The sequence below is a fragment of the Coccinella septempunctata genome, chromosome 6 (assembly GCF_907165205.1).
Source record: "Coccinella septempunctata chromosome 6, icCocSept1.1, whole genome shotgun sequence".
Taxonomy (NCBI): Eukaryota; Metazoa; Arthropoda; class Insecta; order Coleoptera; family Coccinellidae; genus Coccinella; species Coccinella septempunctata.
The window spans coordinates 30,957,459-30,983,254 of record NC_058194.1 but is presented as its reverse complement, the minus strand read 5'-3'; the positions used below and the strand labels follow the sequence as shown (position 1 = coordinate 30,983,254).

At 39.8% G+C, this 25,796-nt stretch overlaps 2 protein-coding genes across 4 annotated transcripts in view; one reads left to right on the top strand and one right to left on the bottom strand.

The window, feature by feature from the left end:
• LOC123315552 (arrestin homolog) overlaps window positions 1-25,796 on the top strand; it is a 49,211-nt gene that overhangs the window by 2,035 nt on the left and 21,380 nt on the right. For 2 of the 3 annotated variants that reach the window (XM_044901291.1, XM_044901290.1), the window contains exons 2-6: window positions 8,232-8,368; window positions 8,871-8,921; window positions 13,808-13,972; window positions 15,421-15,544; window positions 24,010-24,157. In XM_044901291.1, coding sequence (XP_044757226.1) covers window positions 8,313-8,368; window positions 8,871-8,921; window positions 13,808-13,972; window positions 15,421-15,544; window positions 24,010-24,157 — 544 coding nt within the window. In that variant the 5' untranslated portion in view covers window positions 8,232-8,312. The remainder of the gene's footprint in view (window positions 1-8,231; window positions 8,369-8,870; window positions 8,922-13,807; window positions 13,973-15,420; window positions 15,545-24,009; window positions 24,158-25,796) is intronic. The other variant, XM_044901292.1, reaches the window with a different exon arrangement.
• The window catches only part of LOC123315555 (14 kDa phosphohistidine phosphatase-like), a 31,728-nt gene continuing 22,323 nt past the window's right edge, over window positions 16,392-25,796 (bottom strand). Inside the window, exons 3-4 of the mRNA XM_044901294.1 lie at window positions 17,153-17,298; window positions 16,392-16,568 (exon numbers count right to left, since the gene is read on the bottom strand). Coding sequence (XP_044757229.1) covers window positions 16,476-16,568; window positions 17,153-17,298 — 239 coding nt within the window. The 3' untranslated portion in view covers window positions 16,392-16,475. The remainder of the gene's footprint in view (window positions 16,569-17,152; window positions 17,299-25,796) is intronic.

Below are 25,796 nucleotides of genomic sequence, written 5' to 3'. Positions count from 1 at the left end.
GAAAATTATACATCTGTTCTACATTCTGCAGTGGAAATTAATGCAAATGTCAAAGACACATTCCGTGTTATTCTAACCAGCTGAGCGAAAAACGAATTGATGCATGAAGAACGAAGAGAACCCAGATGCAGGGCGAAAATGACGAATAACAAATGAGGGATGGAAAATTTACAAATTTAGGGGAGAACTAACTGAGACTTCTGGATAACCCTGAGATATTTGGATTCAGATAGCTGACGTCTGAAGGATGGTATAATTAGGTGAAGGATAATTCTAGGAGATTTACCTAGATGGGTTCGCTTGGCTGAAGTGTAGAATTTATAGCAAGGAATTTATTAAAACTGTGCCAGGTATTGCTGATGTGCGAAACAGGTAGCTCGACCTCATCCCTGACATTTGCATAGAAACTCGAAAAGGGATTCACCTTATCCCTTTCCCTCTCATTCCAAATGTAAATGAGACGCAATTTGCTATCCTTACACAGCTGTTCGATACATTCTTCTCCCTCATTGAAAATTCAAAGGTCACAACAACTTGAATAAAATGAATACATAACAAAAACAATTTGCTGTATTTCATATTCCATTGTTATAATTTATTCTCCATCTAAAATCGGAGCGAACCAAGTTATTACTAATTGGGGAAGCTGTGAGGAAGAAATTTCGTCGTGCAGTTATTAGCTGATCTTATGAGACGGTTGTAGCTCTTGCTCTCCCACCCCCACAGAGTTAAACCTTCGTTTATCCAACATACTTAATTAGGGGCTTCAAAAAATCGTGTGTTAAACCCCTGACAATTGATCCACAATTGAATCTACTCTTCTACTCAACACCAGATGAACATGCATGACCAATAGCCCATTACCGCACAAACGGACCCCATAAAATATCATACATCTACAAAAATGAGTTTTTGAGCAGTATATTTCAAAATCTATGTAGTATATAGTAAGAAATATGATCCAATATGGTAATGTTTTGTTGAAATTTCGAATATATATTGAGAGCTGAGAGCTTAAATTGCCATTGACTCTAATGCATTATACACATTTGGTTTTAACTTGAATTCGCCCTAAAATTAGGTTAAATGATATATCATCGATGCGCTTTCACCATAGAATTCAGGTCAATTATTGAAACAAATAGAATGAGAGTTCACCATTTCAAATATTCAATTTCGCTAAGAACACGTCCACAAGAAGCAAGAACAAGAACCTTTATTGAATCGGAAAGCTTCTAGTACTCTTCTATTTTCGGCCAACCCCTACTGCGCGGTAATATCGGGGCAAAAATGAGAATTTACCCCCATAAACAACTAAACATGATTTCCATTTCGAGCACAGCATGGTCTTATATCAAACCACTATATACGAATGTATTGCGGAAAACCCTGTGGCGAATATCACAATGAAGCTCGACAAAAAGTAATAAAACTTGGGATGCAGTTCTTCAGCTTTAACGTATCGCTATATGCCTGGAGAGGAGGAAGAAGCAGGGTTTTCACTGCCTCCTAGATGTATTTTCACATACGTACATTTCAAAGCACTTTTCCATCGTTTCATTCTGCGGTTGTGAATTGGATTAAGTGATGTGGTTTAGAATCTGTATACTCGAGAGAATTTGAAATTAAAATCTTTCCTTCCACCAACATTTTTTATTGCCTTCTCACTGCCGTAAAATGTCTGCTAAATTTACTTGCTTTTCGACGGTGTTCTGGTTTGTGAGTAAGTTCAATTTTTAAGGGTCTCTATCTAAACAGGGGATGTTCGAAAACCATCGAATCATCCCGTAATTTTTTACGCATCTATTCATTTATACCCTCCATACTTTTTTATCCGATATGTTTGAGCCCCTGATAGTCCCTCCTGGCACTAACATAAATTCGAAACGGAGACCATAATATCCTAGCATCCGACGTTTTTATCGAAGTAAATATGTATATTTTATAGTGGTGCTTTGGGAGATCAAAAGGTAGGTAACGTCTAACCTGAAATTGGGGCAGCAACCCCTCCATAAAAACTTACATAACCGAAAATAATAAACAAAATGGATAGGTCCTGGCGAGTAGGAGGAAAGTCATGCATTTCAAATTTAATCGCAAAGGGTCACTCTTTCGGATTGCATAAGCCATTTTCCCATTACCTAATGGGAACCTTAATAAGATGGAAGTAAGCAAACGATTCCAGTAGTTCTCATTTCCCTACATTACCGTTGAATATTAATTTTATTATGGTACGAATATGAGATCCTCAGGATTGCGAGGTCACGATCCTTGTACAGGTTAGGTGTTCGATATGGGTGGTTGAATTACTATTGACATTCATTTCGTTGAATGTGCCAAGGTTGGAGATCTTTTGATTGTATACAACATGCATGAAATACATAATGAAATAACTCGGCGTTTACGCCACGTCATCATTTGAATTTATGTAGGAAATGAAACACGAAATACCAGGCCAAATACATTCCAACCAACCCCTGGAAAGGGTAAGACTATTTCGATCAAACAATGAGTTAGGTTTACAAATATCAAACCGGTTCACGATAAACTTATAAGCCCCTTTTTCCAAGTGATTGACGAATACTGATATTTCAGATTGAAAAAATGATTAATCCCAATCAAATTTAGCCTATATATCACTCAGACAGAATTCAGCATGCTAATGGTAAAAGAATTTCCATGTTCGGTTAAGTATATCCAGAGATTACTTCTTACAAACTCATAAACTTTACCCTCTACCCCTTTATACTGTTGGTAGAGATTGTAGATGCCCCGAGACTGAACCATGAAGAACACCTTGAAATATAAACTTCTCGTGTGAATGGTTTTGAAAATTCACTTTTCTGATTTCAGGCATGACCATGATGAAAATAATTTACTTTGATTACCTGACAATGGTCCTGTTGAAAGTTCAATCAGCAGGGCATTAAGTTACAGGGTGCCAATTTCCGAATTCGGTTATTATAGAAATTATTCCAATCAATCGTATCAAACACATGTGGCAACTTCAATTACAGGCACTCTGATTGGATTTCAACGGAAATGAATTACTCGTACCTACATATTGAACTAGAATTGGGTTTGAGTGTGGTTATGTTCCAGCGGCGATTGAACACAATGTTGGCAGACCTGGGCGGAATTCCAGTGGGATTTCTGTGAAGGTTAGATGGCGTTGGACCAAAAGTGAACAACGTGAAGCTTCAAAGGAAATAGGGCTGAATGAAAAGTAGTTAGAGTCTAGATTTTAAAGAGAGTTGCTTTGTACTGCAACGTTCAGATGTATTATGCCCCCATCAGAACTGTTTTCGCATTCTGTCACCAAGTGATCTGAAAGTTCATCTTTCTTCCCACAGAATCAGCATCTGCTGGACCTGTTCTCATTAGGTGTTTCTTGAGGCGACAATGTCCTGAAAGGATTCCAGTAAGGAGCTGCTAAGACTGCTAAGATCCAGATAGGTACTTCTGAGATCTTGTAGTGTTAAAGATACCAAGTGGAAGGAAAATACTCCACAACAAGAGATATAGAGGGTGGAGTACCCCAAGGATCAGTACTTGGGCCACTTCTGTAAAACCTATATATTCACGATATTCCGAAGAATCCAAGAACCATGCTAACGTTATATGCTGACGACACAGGCATAGCAACTCGACACCGCAACCCAGAAGTAATAGAACGAGTTCTACAAGAAACGATTGACGAAACGAATGACTGGTGCATAAAGTGGAAAATCAAACTCAATGGACGAAAGAGCCAAGCAATATTACTACAGAAGAGAAGACTGCGACCCACAACGAATCTAGAAGTTGACGGCGAAGAAATCGACTGGAAAAATGAAGCCAAATATTTAGGAATAACGCTTGACTTACTTGGAAAAGTCATATCAAACAAGCAATCGACAAAACGAAAGCAGCGATGAATAGACTCTACCCTCTGATAGGAAGAAGAAGCGACATGTCGAAAGAAACAAAATTGAAGATAATCAAAGCCGTTGCTAGGCCTCAACTGACTTATGGATCAGTTGCCTGGGGTTTCGCGGCAAAGAGCCACATCAAAAGAATTCGGGCCACTGAAAACAAGCTGCTACGATGTGCAATAGATGCACCTTGATTTGTCAGGAATAGACAGATTCATAGGGACCTAAAATAGGAAACCATGACGGAATTCATGAACAGAGAAGCAGAGAAATTATTCGAAACAGCGAAAAACCATCCGAATCAAGAACTCAGGAAACTAGTGGACTACGACCCAGAGGACAAAAGGAGAATGCGAATTTACCGAAGGAGACCAAGAGATCAATTAAAAAGAGATTAAAATGGGAACAGAAACTTATTGAACAATCCAATAAAGTGTTATCCAATAGAGGATAAACACATAAATCCCAGCACGATAGTGTGCGAGAAGAAAACCGACTAAGAGATGAACGGTTTATAGGCAAATGCCCGGAACCAGTATTCAAGAAGCAGTTAAGGGTTTTAAGTGGGTCTCGAGCTCAGGAGAGTGAGAATCCCCACACTTGTTCCCCCTCAGGAGAGGGTGGTTCGTCTGATTTGCAGATTTTCCCCCTGCTACACCAAAAAAAAAAAATGTTAAAGATACCAAGGAGTATTTCAGCCTCGGCAGATGCCTCCAGTGTTTTTTTTTCGGTTTTTCCTTCTCCTTAAACTTTTTTGTGAAGGTACATTCACCTACAGCACAGAAAGGTTCCAGGCCAATGAAAGGAGTTCCTGGCAAGAATATTGGCCTCTGTTTAAGCAGAAAGTTTCGTCAACTAATCAAATCAAACTTCAATAAGAAGAAAATACGAGGATTAGTCTTTGTTATGACATCGTGTCGAAACTTATGAGCCCAAATCCGTGCTGTGGTTACTGACTTGATTCGAACCGAAAACTAAGTACCGCAATTCTACCCAAATCGTAAATTTCCCCCTATACTCCTCCACGCCGAAACCGCCAGGTCAAACTATCCAGTTTCCCTACCCTTCATTAGCTCCAACGCCAACGTGTAAAATCCTCATTTGGGACGTCGCAAAAGTCCCGAAACCAACAACGAGATGAACGCCGGTATCTGATGAACGGGAAAATGACCCCCTTGCGTATTTTCCCTCTCTTTGACCCTCCAGTTGACCTACATAGCAAATATGCGTGTTGGACAGAATCCGCGTAGGGTTCCTCGATCCCACTTAACAGCCACCTCAAGGACCTTGGCCATCATTACGTATCGATTTTGGGGGTCTGATAAAATTAGGGGATGGCCCTTCCGAGATCGCGGATCCGAGAGGGGGATGAACCGGGCCCGTTTTAATATTAAATAATTGAATATTGAGTTGAATCCCAGGATCCGAAATTGACGGAGTGGAAGTGGCAAGTTGAGGGATGGGGAAATGAAGGGAATTTGATGATAGCGAAAGGGATGATTGATTTGTTTCACTGTACCATTCAAAACGTGAAAAAAAAAGGAGATGGATGTCCGAATCGGTTCTAATTTAGAGGACGATGAGCTCTGTATCTTGGAATAAACAAACACTGGGGCATGAGAAACGCTACAACTAGAGAAGGAACGATTAATTCGACTCAATTGGAGTATGCTGTAGTAACAAATGCATGAATTCTTTCCTTTATTGACAGAAATCCTAGCTGAATACCCTCAGACCTTAGGAGGCTCCTCAAAAACCAATTACCAACACAATTTTTTCACAAAGAATCACCTCTTGATTTATTTCGCAACTATTCATTGACACCCTGTATAAATCACTACCTAAGCATGTATCCAATCCGAAGATTCCATAGTAGAATATCACCAGTCAAATACACTCGAAACCCGAGATGAAAAGCATGACTGCCTCTCGAACTGGGGATCGTGAAGTCATATTGGATTGAACGGATGCAAAATTAAAAAAGTTCGAGATAGCTACATCTTCAGGATGCACGAACTTTCACTGTATCTCGCGCGAACAAACAGGTGACACTCCTGGAGGAGTCTGCAAACTTCTAATTGCTTTCGGTTCGAACAGATCGTTTAAAATGAGCCAGTGCTCGGAAAACTGTGAAGGCGTAACGAGAATGGATTGAAACCAGATCCAATCAGATTTTTCAGATTAATCAATTCATTTTCTACAAGCATCAATCTACAACTCAAGTGGTTACGAGGAAAGTTGGTCGGTGGACGGGACTCCAAGTGCTCGCTCACCTTCTCAATCCTTACACGTATGTTGTGTGCAATAAGTGATACTCTGAATATGGGACATATGTCATTGTCCTGGAGGAGTCTGCAAACTTCTGATTGCTTTCGGTTCGAACAGATTGTTTAAAATGAGCCAGAGCTCGGAAAACTGAAGGCGTAACGAGAATGGAATGAAACAAAATCCAATCAGATTTTTCAGATCAATCAATTCATTTTCTTCAAGCTTCAATCTACAACTCACGTCGTTACGAGGAAAGTTGGTCGGTGGATGGGACTCCAAGTGCTCACCCAACTTCTGAATCCTTACACGCATGTCTGCAATAAGATGTAAGCTGAATTAGAGGAAATATGGGACATATTCCATTATCTTCGTCTAAGTTTCGATCTGGGAGGGATTCAAACGCACTGGCGGTCCTACGGGAGGGGTAAAGGGGGTAATTATCCTCCCCAGAGCCCATAACGAATTTGATTTTTTAAATTTTTCATATGAAACAGTGTATAGTTCAATTCAGATCGTAACACTTGTTGATATTCATATCGGTGGGTGGTATGCATCTGAATTAATTGTTATTACTTAGTTTTTTTTCCTTTTCCTCACTAAAACGATCAACGCAATACGAGAAGTGGATTAATGAAGTCTGGACAGAAGAAATTTGAAGATCTGGAGGTCAAAACTCTCCGGATTGATGTTGAAATCTCTGCTAAGTGATGATGTCTTATCTTGTTTCTTGTTGTTCAGGTTGGCAACAAGAACCGGCTTGTGGAAATGCTGGAGTGTACCATCGCCCACGAAATACAGATTGGGTAGACAGCAGATAAGCTTTTTACCTGGTTTGATCGTCGTAACTCAGACAAAAATAATTTTCCAGAACATAAGGCACGCAAACGAGAAACCAATCTTTTTCTTCCATCTATCCTACCCAAAAACGGGCCCACGTCTTTTTCTGGTCCTGACGTCTGAAGGATTCCTCAGTGTCACGTTAATAATAAGTTACCGGCTGATGCCATGGGCTTGAGAATATCTTCCCGAGTCATATTTATGGAATCGGTCTGTGAGATTCCTTCTCCTATCGATTTACCTGTGTTGGAATACTATGAGCTTCGCTGAAACGTTATCCTATGAATTTAGAGGGTCCTGTTACTGAAATTTGTCTGAATAAGGTCGAGTTCAGGATGTTTCGAACATGTGAAATTAGATCCTATACGCGTATACGCAATAATTTCTAGTATCATGATAAGAAACTCTACACGATAGATGCAAGTGCTCTTGAATAGGTTACACGAACCTGAACCACTGAAACACCAATTACAATTTCGAAGTTTTCAACTAATATGCTGGATAAAAAGAAATATTTGTTATTATACAATCTGGGTGTGACTTCGTTTGACAGGATAACCAATGAACAGTCAAACGATGCCGACATATCGTGATAAATCTCTGTTAAAAAATGTTACATCCACCCTCGAGTGTAATCAATATAAGAGCAGATATCATTATACCAGTAACCAAATATTTGACGAAAAAACGAAGCCAATAGGATTAAAATGAGTAAACGTAAGCTACGACTCGCTGTCCGGATATCTGGGACTTTATCATCTGGATTCAGGTTGTTCCTGAATTTCTCATTAGCGGAAGAATATAGCAAATACTCGCAGGTCCTACCTACAGAAAATAACCCGGATGAGGAACTCGATTCAAAAGCCCAGAGAAATTCCAATTTAATTTTGCGGACGCTATCTTTGATTGCTATTCGGAATTTGTGAATGAATGCGGTATAAAGGAAAGGCATTTAATAGTATTTGATGGAAAAAATCGAAAAGTAATATGATCCTTGGCAACAGTAACTTTTTTTCGTTTGCGACGTTTGTGAGTTTTTTATGTTGCTCCATATTTTGTCTCAATAAATCTTTATTCTTTGACGCATTCGCTAAAAGCATGAAGAATTTCGATATTCAACCGGAAATGTTTGTACGAACACAATAAAAAAAAATCATGATATTCCAATCAATCTTGAATGGGTCGACTTTAAGATTCTTTTCTTTGTTTCAGATGGAGAAAGTGTCGAACTGAACGAGTGCTTCAAATTGTGTGTTGTTTGATATATAGTGGGTGTTATTTATCTACAGCAGAATGACGGAAGACTCTGGACCAAATCAACCACCACAAACACAAACACAAGTCGATCCGTAAGTAAAAATTTTTTGCTTGTCTCTTCGATAATCCATTCCGATGGGTAGATTGGCGTAAGTCACTCTGACTTTAGCTAAAATTTTCGGGAAAATGAAGTTGTTATCATTTGACACTTAAATTATGAGAAGAAACCTTGAATATTCATCCACTCGAGGGGAATCTTTTATCTCAGTGTTCGAATACCGAATCTCATCAATCAGACAATCTTCCACGAGGACTTCATTTCCTTATCCGCTTTGAAGGAGCCTAATTTTCATACCTCCGTGGAGAAAAGGTTGAAATTGAAATGAAAATTAGTCTGAATGAACCCATCTGCGTTAATTGGGTTGTAAAATTAGCCGATTTTCCGGGAAATGGAAATAATTAACATCCTTACAATGGTTTTCACGGTCAACCCCAAAAAAATTTAAAAATTTTCGGTTGTCTGGAAATATTCCGAAAAAAATTCTGATGGAATATGAATCTTGTAGCGTCTTTTGATACGTCTCTCATTTTCAGAGCTAACGTGAAGCCAGCAGATAACAATGGAGATTCTCTCAGTTCACAAAGGTGAGTCCTGATTGAATTCTTCCCAAGAACACTTTGACGCACAGAAATTCTTGTTCCCTTGGGGTGACGGCAATAGGCTTTTAGGGGCATTAAGTGGGAGGGGGTGTCTTTTCGTCCATCCCTCCTAGGGGGTTCTCTCGGGAGGAAGTATAATATTTTATGCTATAAATGGACGAGACGTGTATCGATAACAACAATAACTTAAGTAGTGTTTTTCCCAAGTAACAGAAACAAACTGAAATATGTCTGCAAGAATCAACATTTAAAAATTCTGGAACTTTTTTTGAATATACTCAATGTTTCTTAAAACAAGCACCCTTTCCATTTTAATTTTCATTCATTGACTACCCATATTAACGCAGAGATTTCCGCCTTCATTAAACAACCCATGGAAACTTGGAAAATTCCCGAAAACCCTTATCATATTCCCGTTTCCGGAATTAATACAGGGGTTTTGCTTTCGTCGATTCAAATTCGCTGGAGGAGGTAGCATCTAACTATATCCCAAGGGTTTCCAAGGAAACAGGGCTTCTGCCGTGAAAGGCCAGCGAAGTTTTCAATTAAACGATGATTGTGTCTGTATATAAACGGACCTAGTACCATAATTATCTCTGCTGGTGTTTTTCTCGGTGATTGCGAATGGTTTTCCCGGGAAATTTGGCAGTAAACGATGACGAATACCCTCAATTCTCTCTGAAAATAAACCTGGGCTTATTCTTTTGGTTATTTCATTCACTGAATTGAATTAAGGATATATCAAGTAAACCACATTTCATGATTCTGAGAAATTTTTATTTCATGTTGTCCTGCTGCAGACAATACCAGAAAATTAGCTTATCGTCAATCGTAACTGAAGAGTATAATTTCATGAACACCCAAGTGGGCTTCTGTCATATGTATTTTTTTCATTAGAGACTGTGATTTTCAGTGCTCAAATATATTGAGGTGTTGGATGTCTCTAATTTTGGTGCGAGTTACATTACACATTCTTTTCGAGAACCCCTGAAGAGAGACGTATGTGGGAGGAAGCAAAATCTGTCCTTTTCCGATATCTGCCCACCATCACTGACTTCACCAGCCCTTCGAAGATAATGCGAGGAGCTTTAGACTGAGAAGTATTAAGTTGGCCTCGGAAACTTCAGCGAGAGAGGGGATTTGCGGATGAAATATCGAAGCAGATGGATTTATTCTGTTCCCTTTCTTGGGAAATACTCCGACGAATGTTTGGTGTGTTATTCCTGACTTTTCATCGTCGATATTGCGTTCTTGGGAGGTCGCGGTTGGCTTGGTAGACTTTGTGACACGAAAATGGAAAAAGGCTGGTTGTTTCGGGTTACTTTGGAATTGGGGCAGTACGATTCTTCATTTCTAGTGCATTTTTTCCGGAAATAACTGCAAAAACAGCTCACAGAGCTTCTGAGGGTTACCTTGGGAGAAAAATATATGAGGATAATGAATTCTACACTGCGCAAAAAAATTAACGCACATTATGTTCCTCAAATTCATTCTACAACTGAAGGTGTTCTAAATGATAATTATTTTTATCAGAATTATGCATGCATATGTTATCCACTTTCAACCGTTTCCTTCAATACAGATGTTTTTCCCAGCAGGAATAAAAAAAGATGATATTATCAGATTTTTAATGTATTGGCTCCATTCTAAAATCAGTTGTTCTCGATCAATTCTAGTGATCAACAGTTTTTCTTTCGTTTGATTTTCTACACTCGATCGCTATGCAACGCGAAACACGCAATTTGACCCAAGAGGAATGTGCCCAAGCGGTAGTTTTGCGAGAAGAAGGGTGGACATACACAAGAATTGCAGAAAGGTTTGGAGTTTCCCATACAAGTGTGTCCAGAATGTTGCAGCGATTCAGGGAGACAGGTATGAATGTCCGAAGACCAAGACAGGGTAGACTTAGGGTAACAACTGCCATTCAAGAGCGTTACTTGAGAGTTTCTTCGTTGAGACAACGGTTTGCAACCGCTCACCTCCTTCAAATTCAGCTTGAGCAAACTCATGAGGTGCAAATTAGCACTCAGACAAAAAGAAATCGCATCAGAGAATATGATTTAAGGCCTCGTGTCGCGGCAAGAGGCCCAGCTCTTACCCCAGCCCACCGAAGGGCGCGTTTGGATTTTGCGAGAGAGCATATCCATTGGGAAGAGGCCGATTGGAAAAGAGTTCTCTTCACAGATGAGTCTAGATTCTGCCTCTATTATTGTGATCGACGTTCCCTTGTATACAGACGTCCACATGAAAGATATGCTCAGTGCAATTTCCTGAATACTACTGGTTTCGGCGGAGGATCGATTATGGTATGGGGTGGAATATCTTTGACTGCTCGCACAGACCTAGTGGTCGTTGATAATGGAGCTATGAATGCTGATAAGTATATAAAGAACATTCTTGAAGAGCATGTAGTGCCATTTTCCCCATACATTGGTGAAAATTTCATTTTTATGGACGATAATGCCAGACCCCATCGTGCTCGCATCGTTCAGGAGTACCTTAAAGAGGTTGAAGTCTCTCGAATGGAATGGCCAGCAAGAAGTCCAGATCTCAATCCGATTGAGCAGGTTTGGGACAACTTCAATAGAAGGCTGAGAAGTTCAGAAAATCATCCAGCTACTCTTAATGACTTAGGAATCCAACTCGGAGAAATCTGGGAATGATTAGATCAGAACATTTTGAGATCACTCATTTTGAGTATGAACCGTCGTTGCCGAGCCGTAATTAACGCAAGGGGTGGAAATACCAAGTATTAAAGCACTTATCAGCATTTCAGTATTTTGAAAATTGTTCATTTCTCTTCTTTCACATGAGATTCGGTGAAATCCTGAATTTTTCTTCCATTTAATGTGTCTTGTTTCGTTCAAAACCTTCCCGAGAGAACATAAAAAATAAGGTATAAAGTCAATGTAGAGTTAACGTTCATTAAAATTGAGATTTTTAGAATGTGCGTTAATTTTTTTGCGCAGTGTAGTATGTATATGAGATAGCCATAAAGGGGTTACCTGCGAAGAGAAAGCCTCTCAAAATAATTTCTTGCTTTGGCTAGTGATGGAGAGAATTCCGTCACCAGGAGTTTCATCCTAGTCCCCACAGAATCTCCACTCGTCTTTTTCTGCTAGACCCATACTCATTAGTAGCTTCTAGATGCAGCCACTTGAGGGAGCCAGTAAGGGGTCGTAAGCATATTTCCATTTTAATATCTCGTAGTATTGAAGTTCCCAGAGAACTTCTTTGGGATCATGCAGCCCTAAAGTTTCCATCAGGATAATAATCTACTTTTTCCTGAAACTCTAATTTTATAGGTGCATTTTTCTGCCAAATGGATTGGCCTTCTTTGATTCCCGACTGACCGGAAATCAAGGCTAAGAAGATCTTGTTATTTCATTCTGTCATTCTACATCAGTAACTGGCAGTGCGAACAACACAGAAAACATCGGTTTTCTTCCAGATATAACGACCACTGAGATCAATTCATGCAAATTCATTTTATGTAACGGCCAACAGACAAAACGCCCGCCTTTCATTATTCCCTTGACCCCAATCGAGCTCGATCCTATCAATGCATCAAGGAATTCACCATTTAGTCTTTTTCCATTCACGACAACGGCGAAATGAGCCCCATTAACAATAGAACGAGCAGAAATCCCACAAATAGGCGGGATTGTGGATTCAGCACGCAACTCTATGAATACTCAATTTCTGGGTCCCCGGTATTAATTAACACGGAACACAGTGGTGATTTCGGAACGTTCCAACCCTTCACACTTCTACGGATCACACCTGTAAAGCGATCCAGCCGTATTCCCCATCGAAATCTGGATCACATGGGATGGTCCTTCGGCCCGGATGCTCTGGTCCCGATTAATTGAACTGATAAAGTGACAGAGTTGATTGAGACACCTAAATCGTGTCCGACAATGTTATGAGTAATAAACGCCTCTGTTGTAATCGCAGAGAGAGGGCGTAGACATCCCTATATCAATAGACCCTTAGCTGACGCACCCTAGGTTGCTGTTTGCTCCTGGAAAGTTATGTCTCTTGATGGATACAATGATTAGTTTGTGGTTAGAGAAGGTCGAACAAGCAAGACGAGATGTTACCCTCAAAGCCACAAAACAACACTCAATGAACCGAAATTTGGCACTTGAGCATTTCAAGTAACCAAATCCTAGGATTGTGGGATTTCCTAGCTTACACGAAGAATATCTCCGAAGATATGAATTTTGTAAGCTTCTTTCTAGTCACTCTGTGTATCAGGTAGACATATCGACTCAGTTTTGAGAATGAAATGAACTTCTTCGTTAAAGTAGCTGACGAGTATGTGACACAATTTGGCAGAGTGAATTCAGTGTCAAATGCGTTCACGTAAACCGTCAAATACGCTTTGAAAACTTCTGTTTTCTTGTTGACATATCGACGTGATTTCAATATCAAGGGAAACGAACGTGTCAGGCAGTGATTGAATGCTTCCTGAATATGCATTTTCCTATTGAAAATCGCTCAATGCCACGCTTTTCGAATTGAATGTCACATCTTCAGCGAATGAATTTTCATCTTTTACCGTTCAACAGTGACGGGTCTGCTGAAATACGAAATACGTACAGGATTATTTTGCCCCAAAAACGTAATACAAATGGGAAGATAAAATTTTACGTATAAACCGGTTTCTCTCTTATTAGAGCTCATCAGCATCGCATAACTCAAACAACGATACCTACATAATGGGAAGAAAGATATTTAATATTGTCTGTATATTTAGATGATAAGGAGTGAACAAAAATGTTCGACTATGTTTTGAACACGAACCGGGAAAGACTGAAATTATTATACAGTATTGCAAGGCCTCAAAATCGTCCCAATTTTTACAGGGTGTTCAAGAAGACATCGCCAAATTCCAGACTCACGCTCTACTTGAGTTCAAGAGACCTCGTGATTTCGAATGGACAGATAGATCGTCTTCAGGGAGTCATACTGGTGGACCCCGAGTTTGTGGAATCTCGAAGAGTTTTTGGACAAGTCACTCTCACCTTTCGGTAAGCAATTTTTCAGGAAAAGTTATTCTTGCTTCGTAATTTTCGGTGAGTTTGATATTGAAGATGACCAAACTCACAAATCTGAGCCATCACAAGGATCATACTCCTTCATTTGGGTCTAACTTTTTCAACACATCCTAAGAACAGCAGTTTTAGGTACTAAACCTCTCACAACGACTTATCTATGGCAGGGCCGTTCCTAGGGTATAGGCCGCCCGCGGCAGCTCAAGATTTTGCCGCCCCTATGCCTACACATATAATTAAAGAAAAGACACAAAAAAGTGTCTTTTATTATTTTATTTTTCGGAATATATCGACCCGGCCATTTTTTTGACTAATTCGAGGTCGTACATTACGAATATCCAATTAGATTTTTCCTTTGATGAGTATTTTAGGAAAAAATCACTTTAAATGGAAAATTCCGCAAAAATTGATCAACTTTGAAGAGCTATAGCAGCTAGAAAAAAGTCACTGGCCATATGCTGATTTTTTTGGTGATAGATTGATCTTCTGCCACTAGAAAAAATCGAAATTTCATACACCTACCGCGAACAGCTCAGATTTCCTGATTTTTCCGCCAAGGTCCGCAATTTCGAATTTTCCATCGACCATTACTTGAAAACTAATCCTTTCAGCAAAATTCTGTTTGCATATTCGTAATCTACGCCCTCGATTCAGTAAATACACCAATTTTGGTGGAAATTGGGAAGATCGAAAATTTTTCGAATTTTCCATACATATGTATGGAAAAATTTTGCGATTTTTTGAAAAATATTTTTTGTTCCCGATCGAAACCAAATTTATACTGTCGACTAATTCGAGGGCGTAGATAACGAATATACAAACAGATATTTTTTTCAAAATTTATTTTTCCAGTTATGGTCGATGAAAATTTGAAAATTTTGGACCTTCGCGTAAAAAATTATAAAATCTAAACTGTCCCCGGTGGATGAATGAGAATTGGAATTTTCTATTCGCGAAAGATCAATCTACCACAAAAAAAAATCAGCATATGTTTAATTCTCTTTTTCTGGCTGCTACAGCTCTACAAAGTTGACCAATTTTTTCGAAATTTTCCACTTAAAGTGATTTATTTCCTAAAATACTGATATATTCGTAATCTACGATCCCGAATTACTCTGAGACTAAAAATAGATTTGATGTTCAATATTTTAATAGTTTTTATAGCTATTACTACAATTGGGTCGTAGAAATGAAAAAAAAAATCCAAATGGAACAGCCTACAGCTTGCAAATGAGCATCTGTGAGGTAACCTGAGCTACTTTTTCGTGTGCAGACATTGTAGTAAAAATTAGGTTAACGGTATACCCCCTAAAAGAGGCATATTCAAGCACCTTAACATTTTTATTATAATGTTTTTTACAACGGCTCGTATGTCCTTCGCATTTTCACGCCAGACGTAAATACAAAAAGCAATTTTCTTTCAGTTATGGCAGGGAGGACGAGGAGGTTATGGGGCTGAAATTTTGCAACGAGGCAATTATGTGTCTGGCGCAGCTGTATCCGCCCATCTCTGACTCGAAACAGCCAGAAGTCAACACACCTCTGCAGGTTGGTTCGTTATCTACTTTATAATTGAAAATTTTATTCTTACTTTCTGGAGAAAAACTTCACAAACTTTTTCTATTGGTCTATTTTATTCTCTATTGCTAAGAGGAATCCCTCCATATATATCCAGCATCCCAGATATTTTGAATCTGATCATTTTAAATCATTAAAAAGCATGCCCTGGCTTTTCCCCAATTGTAATACTAAAGGAATACCAGGAAAAGTCTTAAGAAAAAGGCAAAGAGTGCAATGGATTCCATATAATCAATATCCCGTTGTTCATCGCTGCCTGATCTCTGAATTAAAGAGGAATTGTTCCGCCAAGTTTCAATTTTAGGGTCGAAATTCTCCCTTTGCGCCCTTACTCGATCCCTTAATGACCTTAATAAGCAAAAACTCAGATGAATTCTCGAGAAAAGCAATATCCAGTCTCGGTGGAACGTAAATATTGAGAAGAGACCTAAATGCGAAAACGAATTGATTGAACTTGCAGAGGAACGCCGTAGAAAACTTTTTATTATGCCCAAAAAGTGAACGTGGGTAGAAATTCGTATTTTGGGGGAGGCGGATTGAGTTTGACTTCCAGGGGAAACATTGTTTTGACTTTTATGGATGAATTAATCGTTTTTTCGTCGTAATTTCGAAGCTTTTTTTTTCTGATTTTTCATGGAGTGGTACAGGATTCCCTGGGGTCATAGAAATACGCTGTTAATTTGGGTGGAAATTAAAGATAAATAAATGAAAATCTCCAGATTTCCATCAACCTATTTTCCAAGAAATAATGAAAAACTCTTTTCATTACTTAAAAGAAAGGGTTGGAAATAGGATTTTACAAGAAAAACACGGTGGAAATTGTCGATAATTTTATTCAAATATACTGCAGAAATACACAACTATAATAAGATTCAAACAGAGCGGAATTCCTCTGAAATTCTCAGTAGCCTCCATTGGACCAAGTGATGTTATATTCTGGGTATTTGGTTTTCAAAATCTTCACCGTATCTTCATGGTTGGCCTTTCCAAATCCCTGCAAATAATCAGTAATTTTGTGAATCTTTCTTTCAGTTGAAATATTTTTTAATGTTTTAGTTTCATCATATTGCCATTTTTTAATATTTTTAGTTTCATTGTGTGAATATCCTATAGAGATTCGAGAATTTTGAAAAGTGCAGCACTACGCATTTAATCATAATATTAGAAGTTTCTAATTATCCTGGATTTCCCATTACAGTTTCTATCCGTAAACAAATTGGAAACTTTCTGGCTGCGCTTCTGTCATTTTGTTCTTTTTTTTTCCATTTCCATCACCGTGAACTCGAATACCTATTTAACTTTTCCAATCGAAATGAACTTTCAGTCACGATCATGCGACTTTTCAATGGAAACTTTACATTCGTTAACGAGATGAGGCTTAGATGCTTAAAAAAATCAGTCGCCAATTTTTTTTACGAATTTTGTGGCGCAAATTCATCGTTCGCAAGCTGAATGAGATTAACAAAGAATGAAGAAGAAAGGACGAAATATATTGGAGATAAAACATCGAAAGGATCGAGAGTTTGCTGAATATCAAAGGGCACCTCGAAAAAAATCGAAAAAAAAATTGAGACTTACTTGCGAATAGCCATAAACTTTGATGTACTTCTTTTCGGGGGTATGCTCGATTCTACCGCCTCCCAAAACCTCAGTTTCACAGTCTACGATAGCCCCTCCCGTTTTCAACTTCTTGAGTTGATCTGAGAGTTTGTCGTCGATATCAGCTGCAAAAAAGAACCAAATTGAGGGTAGTGTTTTCAAAGATCACGACAAAATATGACACATCCATGAATCAAATCTCTAATAATATTTTCGAGCTTCAGTTTAGCCTGACAAACTTAAGCTGAGTGCAGACTTGCAACGAATTCCTGTTGCATGTCTGTATCCAGCCTTAAGTGTGGAATTTGCGTGACGGTGTTAAGTAACGAGGTCAATCAGAGAGTAGTTCATTACAGAGTGATCTGTAGTCTCGGATTCTGTTCAACATCGTTTTAAAAGCACCGATAATAAGCATCCAATCTGTGGAAAATCTGATGCGGGTACAGTTGGTGTGTAAGTCTGGAATTTTCAGTTTATTCGAAATGTATTGTTTGCGCAACGTCCCAAGAAACAAAATTGGAACATTTCCCAGAAAAAACCAATTACTCTGCGGCAAACAATCAACAGTGGGAATAAGTAGCAGAGGAATTGGTGACAACTCATTCATTTGGTTTGTCATGACTGTTTGTGTTTGTATTTATACAGAACTCGTGCAAACAAACCCCTGTATGGCTTGGGGCGCACCGAAAATATTGGAAAACGTGAATATGCCAAGTGGATTAGTTGAGAATTGGAAGTGTATTTCGCAAACATTATTTTGGTTCATTATATCCAATAATTGGCCTCTGCAATCGAGCATGGAAGAATCAGAATTCTTCCCGAAACTGCCACGTATGAATCTTGATAGAAAGCTACAAATCGTACTGAAGTCTAGTGAAAGAACCCATCCTCTTTCAGTGGAGTTCTCATATATGATAAAATAAAACTATAAAACTTATTCCACTTAGTATTTGTCACAATTCAACATGTTTCAGACCTAACTTGGTCTCTAAACTAACCTAACCTTACTAGGTCCGTCCTCTGCAAACGAAAAAGAAGGATAGACGTTCCAATCAACAAATTCAAGTATATTTTCAATTTGTGGATGCGAACCCTTTCAAATTTGCCATCTCTTCTTCGAGTATGAAAGCGAATAGTTTCAGAAAGACGAATTTAAACCCAGAGCTATGAGCGCACATCCGTTTCGCGTAACTCAAATGACATTTCACACGAACGGGGTGTTTTTATTGAATTTCACACGGCGTCCCTTAAACGGAGAGTAAATCCCAGGCTGAATAGGCGGGCGTGAGGGTTGATATTCAACGCCCGGCTCAGGTTCACGCCCTGGGCGTTCACAGGCGGCTGAGCACGTAGTTGCAACATTGGGTTCTAGGGCACAAGGCAAAGGCATTGGACGTAGTATAAATATTTGAACAGGTCTATTTTAAGCGAGACTTTGGCCCAACGACGTTGCAACAGGCTCTAAGCCTTGTTATGACGTGTATTGCATCCTTATCCGAAGGATTACTTCTGTGACGGAGCGACGTAGGTAAGCTGGCCGATGCTTCATCAGTATCGCTGCACTCAGCTTGATGGATATTCATATTCATATCTTCTTCCATCTGAAGATGCTTCCATGATGAGCGACACGTGTGTAGTGGTTCGTGTAAAATCAATCATGGAATTGATTCATTTGCCAATGAGATATTTCGTTGATTTACTAAATGTTGATTTCTACTAATTGAAATAAACCTAGAAAGAGACAATCAGAAAGGTAACATTGCAATATATTCTGACAGTCAGCACTGAACTCCCATGTCTTCGATTCTAAGATGACTTACTACAAAATCTCACAAAAGATGTTGCATAGTTTCTTCGACCACGTGAATCCCCAATTGAAAAAATGATGAGAACCCAGTAGTTGGATCGGATAACAGGAACTCATCAGACTGGTTAGATCGACAGAGATTGCAAACAGTTTTGTCCATTGATTCTTGTTGGAACTAGGTAACGATACGACTTTGTTTCGTGCAGGATTATTATCCCTTCGAAAGGAAACAACCTGTTTACACACCACCGGTTATGTTTCGCAGAAGTCCGGAAATACGTCGATTTATAGGCAAACGGTGGATCGAAAAACAATTTCCGCTTGGCGTGGTCGCATCACCAAGACAATTTACTCAGATTGCTGCGACAAATCTAAGGAATAAAAGGTACACCCACGTTCATTCATTCATTCATTGCTATATCCCGTTGCCGGGAATGAATCTACAAAAAGACGAAAAAAGGAAAAAAAAAAAAACAAAAAAACAGAAAAAAATTAGGTGCGAACAGACTTAACATCTTTTCAGGGCTAATTGCGACTGTGTGCTCTCCTGTGACTATACAGACCCAACCGTGACCTACATATCCTACCACACTCCGGGCATGGATAGTCACCAACCAGATCTGGCCGCCGCTGTATCCTTCTCAAGTCTCCATTATAACTATGTGCCAAAGACCTAAACTGTGACCTGTCTAACGATAGTTGTTCCCACTTATGATAGGCATTAACTGATTTTAGGGATTGATGTAGTATATCCTTAAACCGCTTAAAATGGCCTCCTGGTTTCCGGGCCCCCTCAGTGAATTTGCCGTATAGAGCTATTTTGGGGAGTCTTGTGTCTTGCATCCTCAGAATGTGGCCGCTCCTTCTGAGTCGGGCCCTCGTTACTTGAGTCTCAATTGTTGTACAACTCGCGCGCTGCAAGAATTCTGCAGTCGAAACTTTGTGGAACCATCTGATGTGCATTATCTGTCTTAGATGACGTTGTTGCGTTTGTTCAAGCTGTTTAATATGTCGCCTGTAGGGCGTCCAGCTTTCGCTTCCGTAAAGAAGCGTTGGGAGGACCACTGCCTTCTAAACAGCTGTCTTGGTCTTCAGATTGAGGTCGTGATTTTGAAATACTCTGTCCTTTAGGTTCCAGAATGCCCGTGACGCCGAATTGATACGGTTTTGTATTTCCGTGTCAAGGTTAGCACTAGTATTTATGAAGCTTCCCAAGTATTTGAACTGCTCGACCTGTTCTAGAGTTTCATTCTCCAGGCTGATATCTGTTTGAAGGCTTTCTGGCGGACTTACCAGGATTTTGGTTTTGTCGATGTTGAGTCTAAGGCCTAAAGCTTCGTATAAAAAAGCTTCACCCACGTGAAGATGCTATTGTTGTAGCGAAACACTTGGTTCAACAACTCATGTTATTGAAAATCATATTATATAATTGTGTTTTGAGTTCGAAGGTAGTATTTATCAGCTATCATTAGAAGCTCCTCCAAATAATAGGAACACGATTCCATTAGAACAAAGTCTGCGAACAATCAGAGCGATTTGGCCTGGATCCCAAACAAACATTTATGTCTGTTCCTCGCAACGCTGCGAAAATGGGTCGCTTGAAAACGTATCGGGCTATTGCATGGCGAATATTCGAATATGGAATGTTTAATCTGACTATCGATTCCATTTGATGCGCCATTAATTCCCATATTATGCGAAGATCTGTTCTCTAGTGCACGTATTAGCTTCGTTCCAATCGGAATCGGTTTATTGGTTTACGTGGGGGATCACCGGTGTGCATTTGAACCTGAATGAAAAGGGATTAACGCCTGTCATTTACAGTTTATCACGAGGTGAAGAGAAAGTTTCTATCTCTTCAGCCACAACCACCTGCAGTGAGTCTGAGAGTATAGATGGCTGTGTTCAATATTTTCGCCATAGCTGTCTCGATAATTGCTGACATGAGTATGCCTGTAAGAGGTGTTGGAATAAGATTCAGATTTGATGTAGGCTGGACACCTATAAATATATATACGAAGCTTCAGGTCCTAGACTCAATATCGACAAAACCAAAATCCTGGTAAGTCCGCCAGAAAACGTTCAAACACATATCAGCCTCTGGAGAATGAAACTCTAGAACAGGTCGAGCAGTTCAAATACTTGGGAAGCTTCATAAATACTAGGGCTAACCTAGACACGGAAATACACAGCCGTATCAATTCGGCATCACGGGCATTCTGGAAGCTAAAGGGCAGAGTGTTCCAAAATCGACCTCAATCTGAAGACTAAGACAGCTGTTTACAAAGCAGTCGTCCTCCAAACGCTTCTTTACGCAAGCGTAAGCTGGACGATCTACAGGCGACACATTAAACAGCTTGAACAAAAGCAACAACGTCATCTAAGACAAATAATGCACATCAGATGGTTCCACAAAGTTTCTAATGCAGAAGTCTTGTAATGCGCGAGTTGTACAACAATTGAGACTCAAGTATCTAGGGCCCGACTCAGATGGAGCGGCCACATTCTAAGGATGCAAGGCACAAGACTCCCCAAAATAGCTCTGTATGACGAATTGACAGAGGGAGCCCGGAAACCAGGAGGCCAGTATAAACGGTTTAAGAATACACTGCATCAATCCCTGAAATCAGTTAATGCCAATCCTAACTGGGAACAACTAGCGTTAGACAGGTCACAGTGGAGGTCTATGGTGCACAGTTATAATGGAGACTCGAGAAGAATACAGCGGTGGCCAGATCTGGTTGGTGACTATTCATCCCGGAGTGTGGAAGGATCTGTAGGTCACGGTTGGGTCTCTTCAGTCACAGGAGGGCACACAGTCGCAATTAGCCCTAAGAAATTATAAGACTGTTCTTTTTGTATGTCTTTTTGTAGATTTATTCTCGGTAACGGGATGCAGCAATGAATGAATGAATGACTGTGCTTGTACAATAGGGTGTTCCTTATGGATCTATCCGAGGATCCGTAGAAAAGCAGAACGAAATCTAGACCATTTTATTCGTCTGTTACAAATTCTTAACAGAGGTTTGACGACTTGGTCTCAAATATGTTTCAACACTCTACATGCATAAGTGAATTTAAGTTCGGCCATTCAAAGGGGGTTGATAATTGCTTTGAATCTTCATTCGAAGTAACACTCTAAAGAAATTTGTATAGTAGATTTTACCAGTCCACGTTCAAAAGAACCTGTATATAACACCAAATGCTGCTTAATCGAAATACAACTCTCCACAGAATGTTAGGTAAACTCTCAATAGAAACTCCCTGAATAACTAATGGCCGCAACACTGAGGAAAACCATCACAACGACCCGAACGAGCTTGAAAACAAAAAAACCCCTTTGTATCTCAGCTTTTCTTTCCTTTCCCCATGTCCACACACCGCAAACAGAGTCCGCACACTCCGCAGCCTATCCATTCTCTCAGACAGTGTAGACGAGTAGAAAAAAAAAGAGTTTCCAAAGGTCGGAAGATATCGCTGTCCGCTATGACCATATTTGTTTTGAAACGCCAATCATATTCAGGAGATCTATTTGTTTTGGCTTTGAGGAGACTCGACTGTATACACAGACGCTCCGAAGTTGGGTTAGCGGTTTATTTGACGCTGGAAAGAGCCAATTAAGGGGACTTCTTTGAGATGGGATAGAGTCAGCATTTTTTGTCTGTTTACTCGAATCTCACGAAGAGGAATTTTTTGTAGAAGATGAACAGGATGTGTGGTGAAGAGTCAACTGAATCAACGAGAGACATTCTGAGGAAATTCAAATGAACCAATACAGAATCTCCTTCAATGTTTCATTTTCCTACTTGCTTTCCTTCACTCTCATTTCGCTTCCTTATTCCATCTTCTAGGATGAGACCATGAAAAAGTATTTCCGCTATGAGAATAACTAATGTAGGATCTCCGTTTCGAGAAGGCCGGACTCATTAAACTATTGACAGCAACAAGTGTTCGAAATTTCAAATTCAATTTTCTTTCCGGAAGAGAAAATTGCTGCTACGTTTTTTACCATTCCCTGTGAAGATCAAAAGATCACGATGAGAATTAATCCTTGAAAAGGAACCGAAAGAATTTGTATTTGTCGAGGGAATATCATTATTCTGAGCGTGTACCATTTATTCACTAGAAATTCACAGAGTGGGCCAAAAGAAGGCCTCTCATCTTTTCAGAGGAGGAAGACCCCAGAAAATGTGGATTTTTGTGTTGGTTTATATGGATCAGATCAAGAGGGTTAACTGTATATTAAAAAAAATGTAGGATTGGAGGAATGAAGATTCTTTGCGACTAGCAACAATGACACTGGCGTTTGTTGCCCTTTATACCTTGCAATGTGCGACAACTTGATTATTATGACATATGCTTTATGGAAATCGATAGAAAGGCATGGCTGCTCCTGAAGGCATCTTAATGCCTCCGGTAAATTTACGGAGGTCCCTACGTTGGAAATATTGATTTTATCGCTGCCGGAAAAATAAGGAAAATTGTGGAGACAAGCAGAATTCATTATTCTGTCTGATGGATTTCAGACTTCATTTGGGATCTCATGTCCTGGAAACACAACGGATTTCTGCCAGATTGGCCGGATAAAATGTCATCAATCCCATTTTGCGACAAACCGCAACACGAGACTCTGCAACATTCCGCCAGATGAACCAATTCATCGGTACATGTTTGAGGCAAAATCTGCGATGCAACAAAGCCTCCCTCGTCGATTTGAATGGTCGGATGGGCCTCTGTTTTTGCGCCAAACGGCGCTAATAGCATAAATACATTCTCGGATCGCTGAACCGGATTTAATTGTACGTTTATTCGTAATGAACAGCGATAACGAACTGAAATGTTTCTTGAAATCGATAAATTGCGCGATCACAATCAGAGCAACCTGTGTAAATGATATTTTTTCACAATTTTGTCGATATGAATATGTGTATATGTCAGTTTGTGGAATACTGATTCAGTAGCAACACGAGGAACATTGTGAACCCTCTGAAAGATAAAATTGCAATTTAAATTCTGTTTTTATTTCCAGGATGCTCTCATAAAACGGCTAGGACCCAACGCGTATCCTTTTAGCATGCAAATATCACCTGACGCACCACCTAGTGTCCAGTTAGTGCCTGCCAAAGAGTACAACGGAGCTCCAATAGGTACTAGTTATGACGTCAGAGCTTATATAGGTGAGACAAATACCTTACTTCAGTTGATTACATATAAGGAAAACTATCGGTTTCATTCATCCTCATGTATCCTAGTTGAAAAAACCACCCTCTCAATAAAGCCATTTTCAATGCCTTCGACACATTTGTTTTCTTTGCCAAACAAACTTCGGTGTGGACTAGGACTTTATGAGTATTGCCTCATGGGCTGATCTGCCTATCACCAAATGGAAAGGTGGGAGATCTATGATGAAGCAAGGTTGGTTTGTCTTTTTGAGGAATTGCCAAGAGGATGCATAGAAGTATATATTCTGTGGTGGATTCTTGTCGGGTATGGAATCCAGGAGGCCGTACACGAAAATCTAGAAGATCAGAAGAACGAGCCCACCTCAAGATCGTCGTCTCAGACTTTTGGCTCTAACACAAACTACCTTTGTTGGCAGTTGTTTCTACAGTTGTCTACAGAGAGTCCTTTAGTTGGCTATGGTTTGTCCTACCTCTCACTTCAGAGCACGAAAGTGATCGACTGTCTTGGTGAAGTGTTATATTTGGTGATGAGTCCAGACTCTATTTGGGCATGTATGATGGCCGTACAAGGATGAGAAGGAACAATTTTTTTGTGGAAAGGCAAATACTCAGATGCACCACATGGTCGGAATCATGGTGTGGGGGGCTTTTGCTTATGGAAGTTGGTCTACCTTTGTATTAAGGCAACCTGACTTCCGTTACCTACATCCTGCCTTATATTCGGACTTTTCCAACAGGATAATTCACGACCACATGTAGCCAGAATTACGTTGGGTCATTTTGAAGACGACTCGTTGCCTAGACCACTTTGATCTCTCCATCATCCACCCATAAACCACGTCTGGGATATTATGGGATGAGATACTTCAAGAGGAAACCGACTATCATATTAGGAGTGTACCCTGATGTGTTTCTGAGTATTAAAGACGTCGTGGAAGTCCAACACTTCGTTAATGACACACATTGCTGTAATAAATTCATCAGTACAGAATCTTCCGTTCTCTATATCGCTCACTTTATTTTGTCGAGAGTTTTCTTCTTGCTTTGCCATGCCAGACTATTGCCTTAAGTGATTTTGGGTCCCACTATCGTTAATTAAAGGGTGGTGCTGAAATAAATTCTCCCAGTTCAGCTCCGAACCTACCCCTCATGTCTTTCGTTCCATTTCACCCTGCTATACTGAAAAAAAACCACCTGCAACATTCTGTTCTGAAAATACGCGCCCCTAATGCAATCCAGAAGATAACTAAATAAAAACCCGGCCCTCAATACTATAAAATTGTCCCCGCTCTCTCACCCTCTCTCTCTCTCATTTTCCCATATTTCCACCTCATCGGAAAAGGTGCTTATAGCATGTCGAACCAGACGCTATCGAATACGGCCCTAGGTTCGCCGATTTCTGGGGATGGAACCCCCAGGGTACGTGATCCGAATGTAAACCTCGGTTATTGCAGTCATATTCATTACCGGATCAACCGTGAACCAGGACCATACAAGATTGTCGTTTCGACTCGGTAATTCCAGGAAAATCCGAATAAATGAGGGAATGGATTGGGTTGGGAGGTTGACAGGAAACGGACGGAGCTTCATTTGATTCATTAATTAAAAAAAATACGAAGGGAAGCGGTTCTGT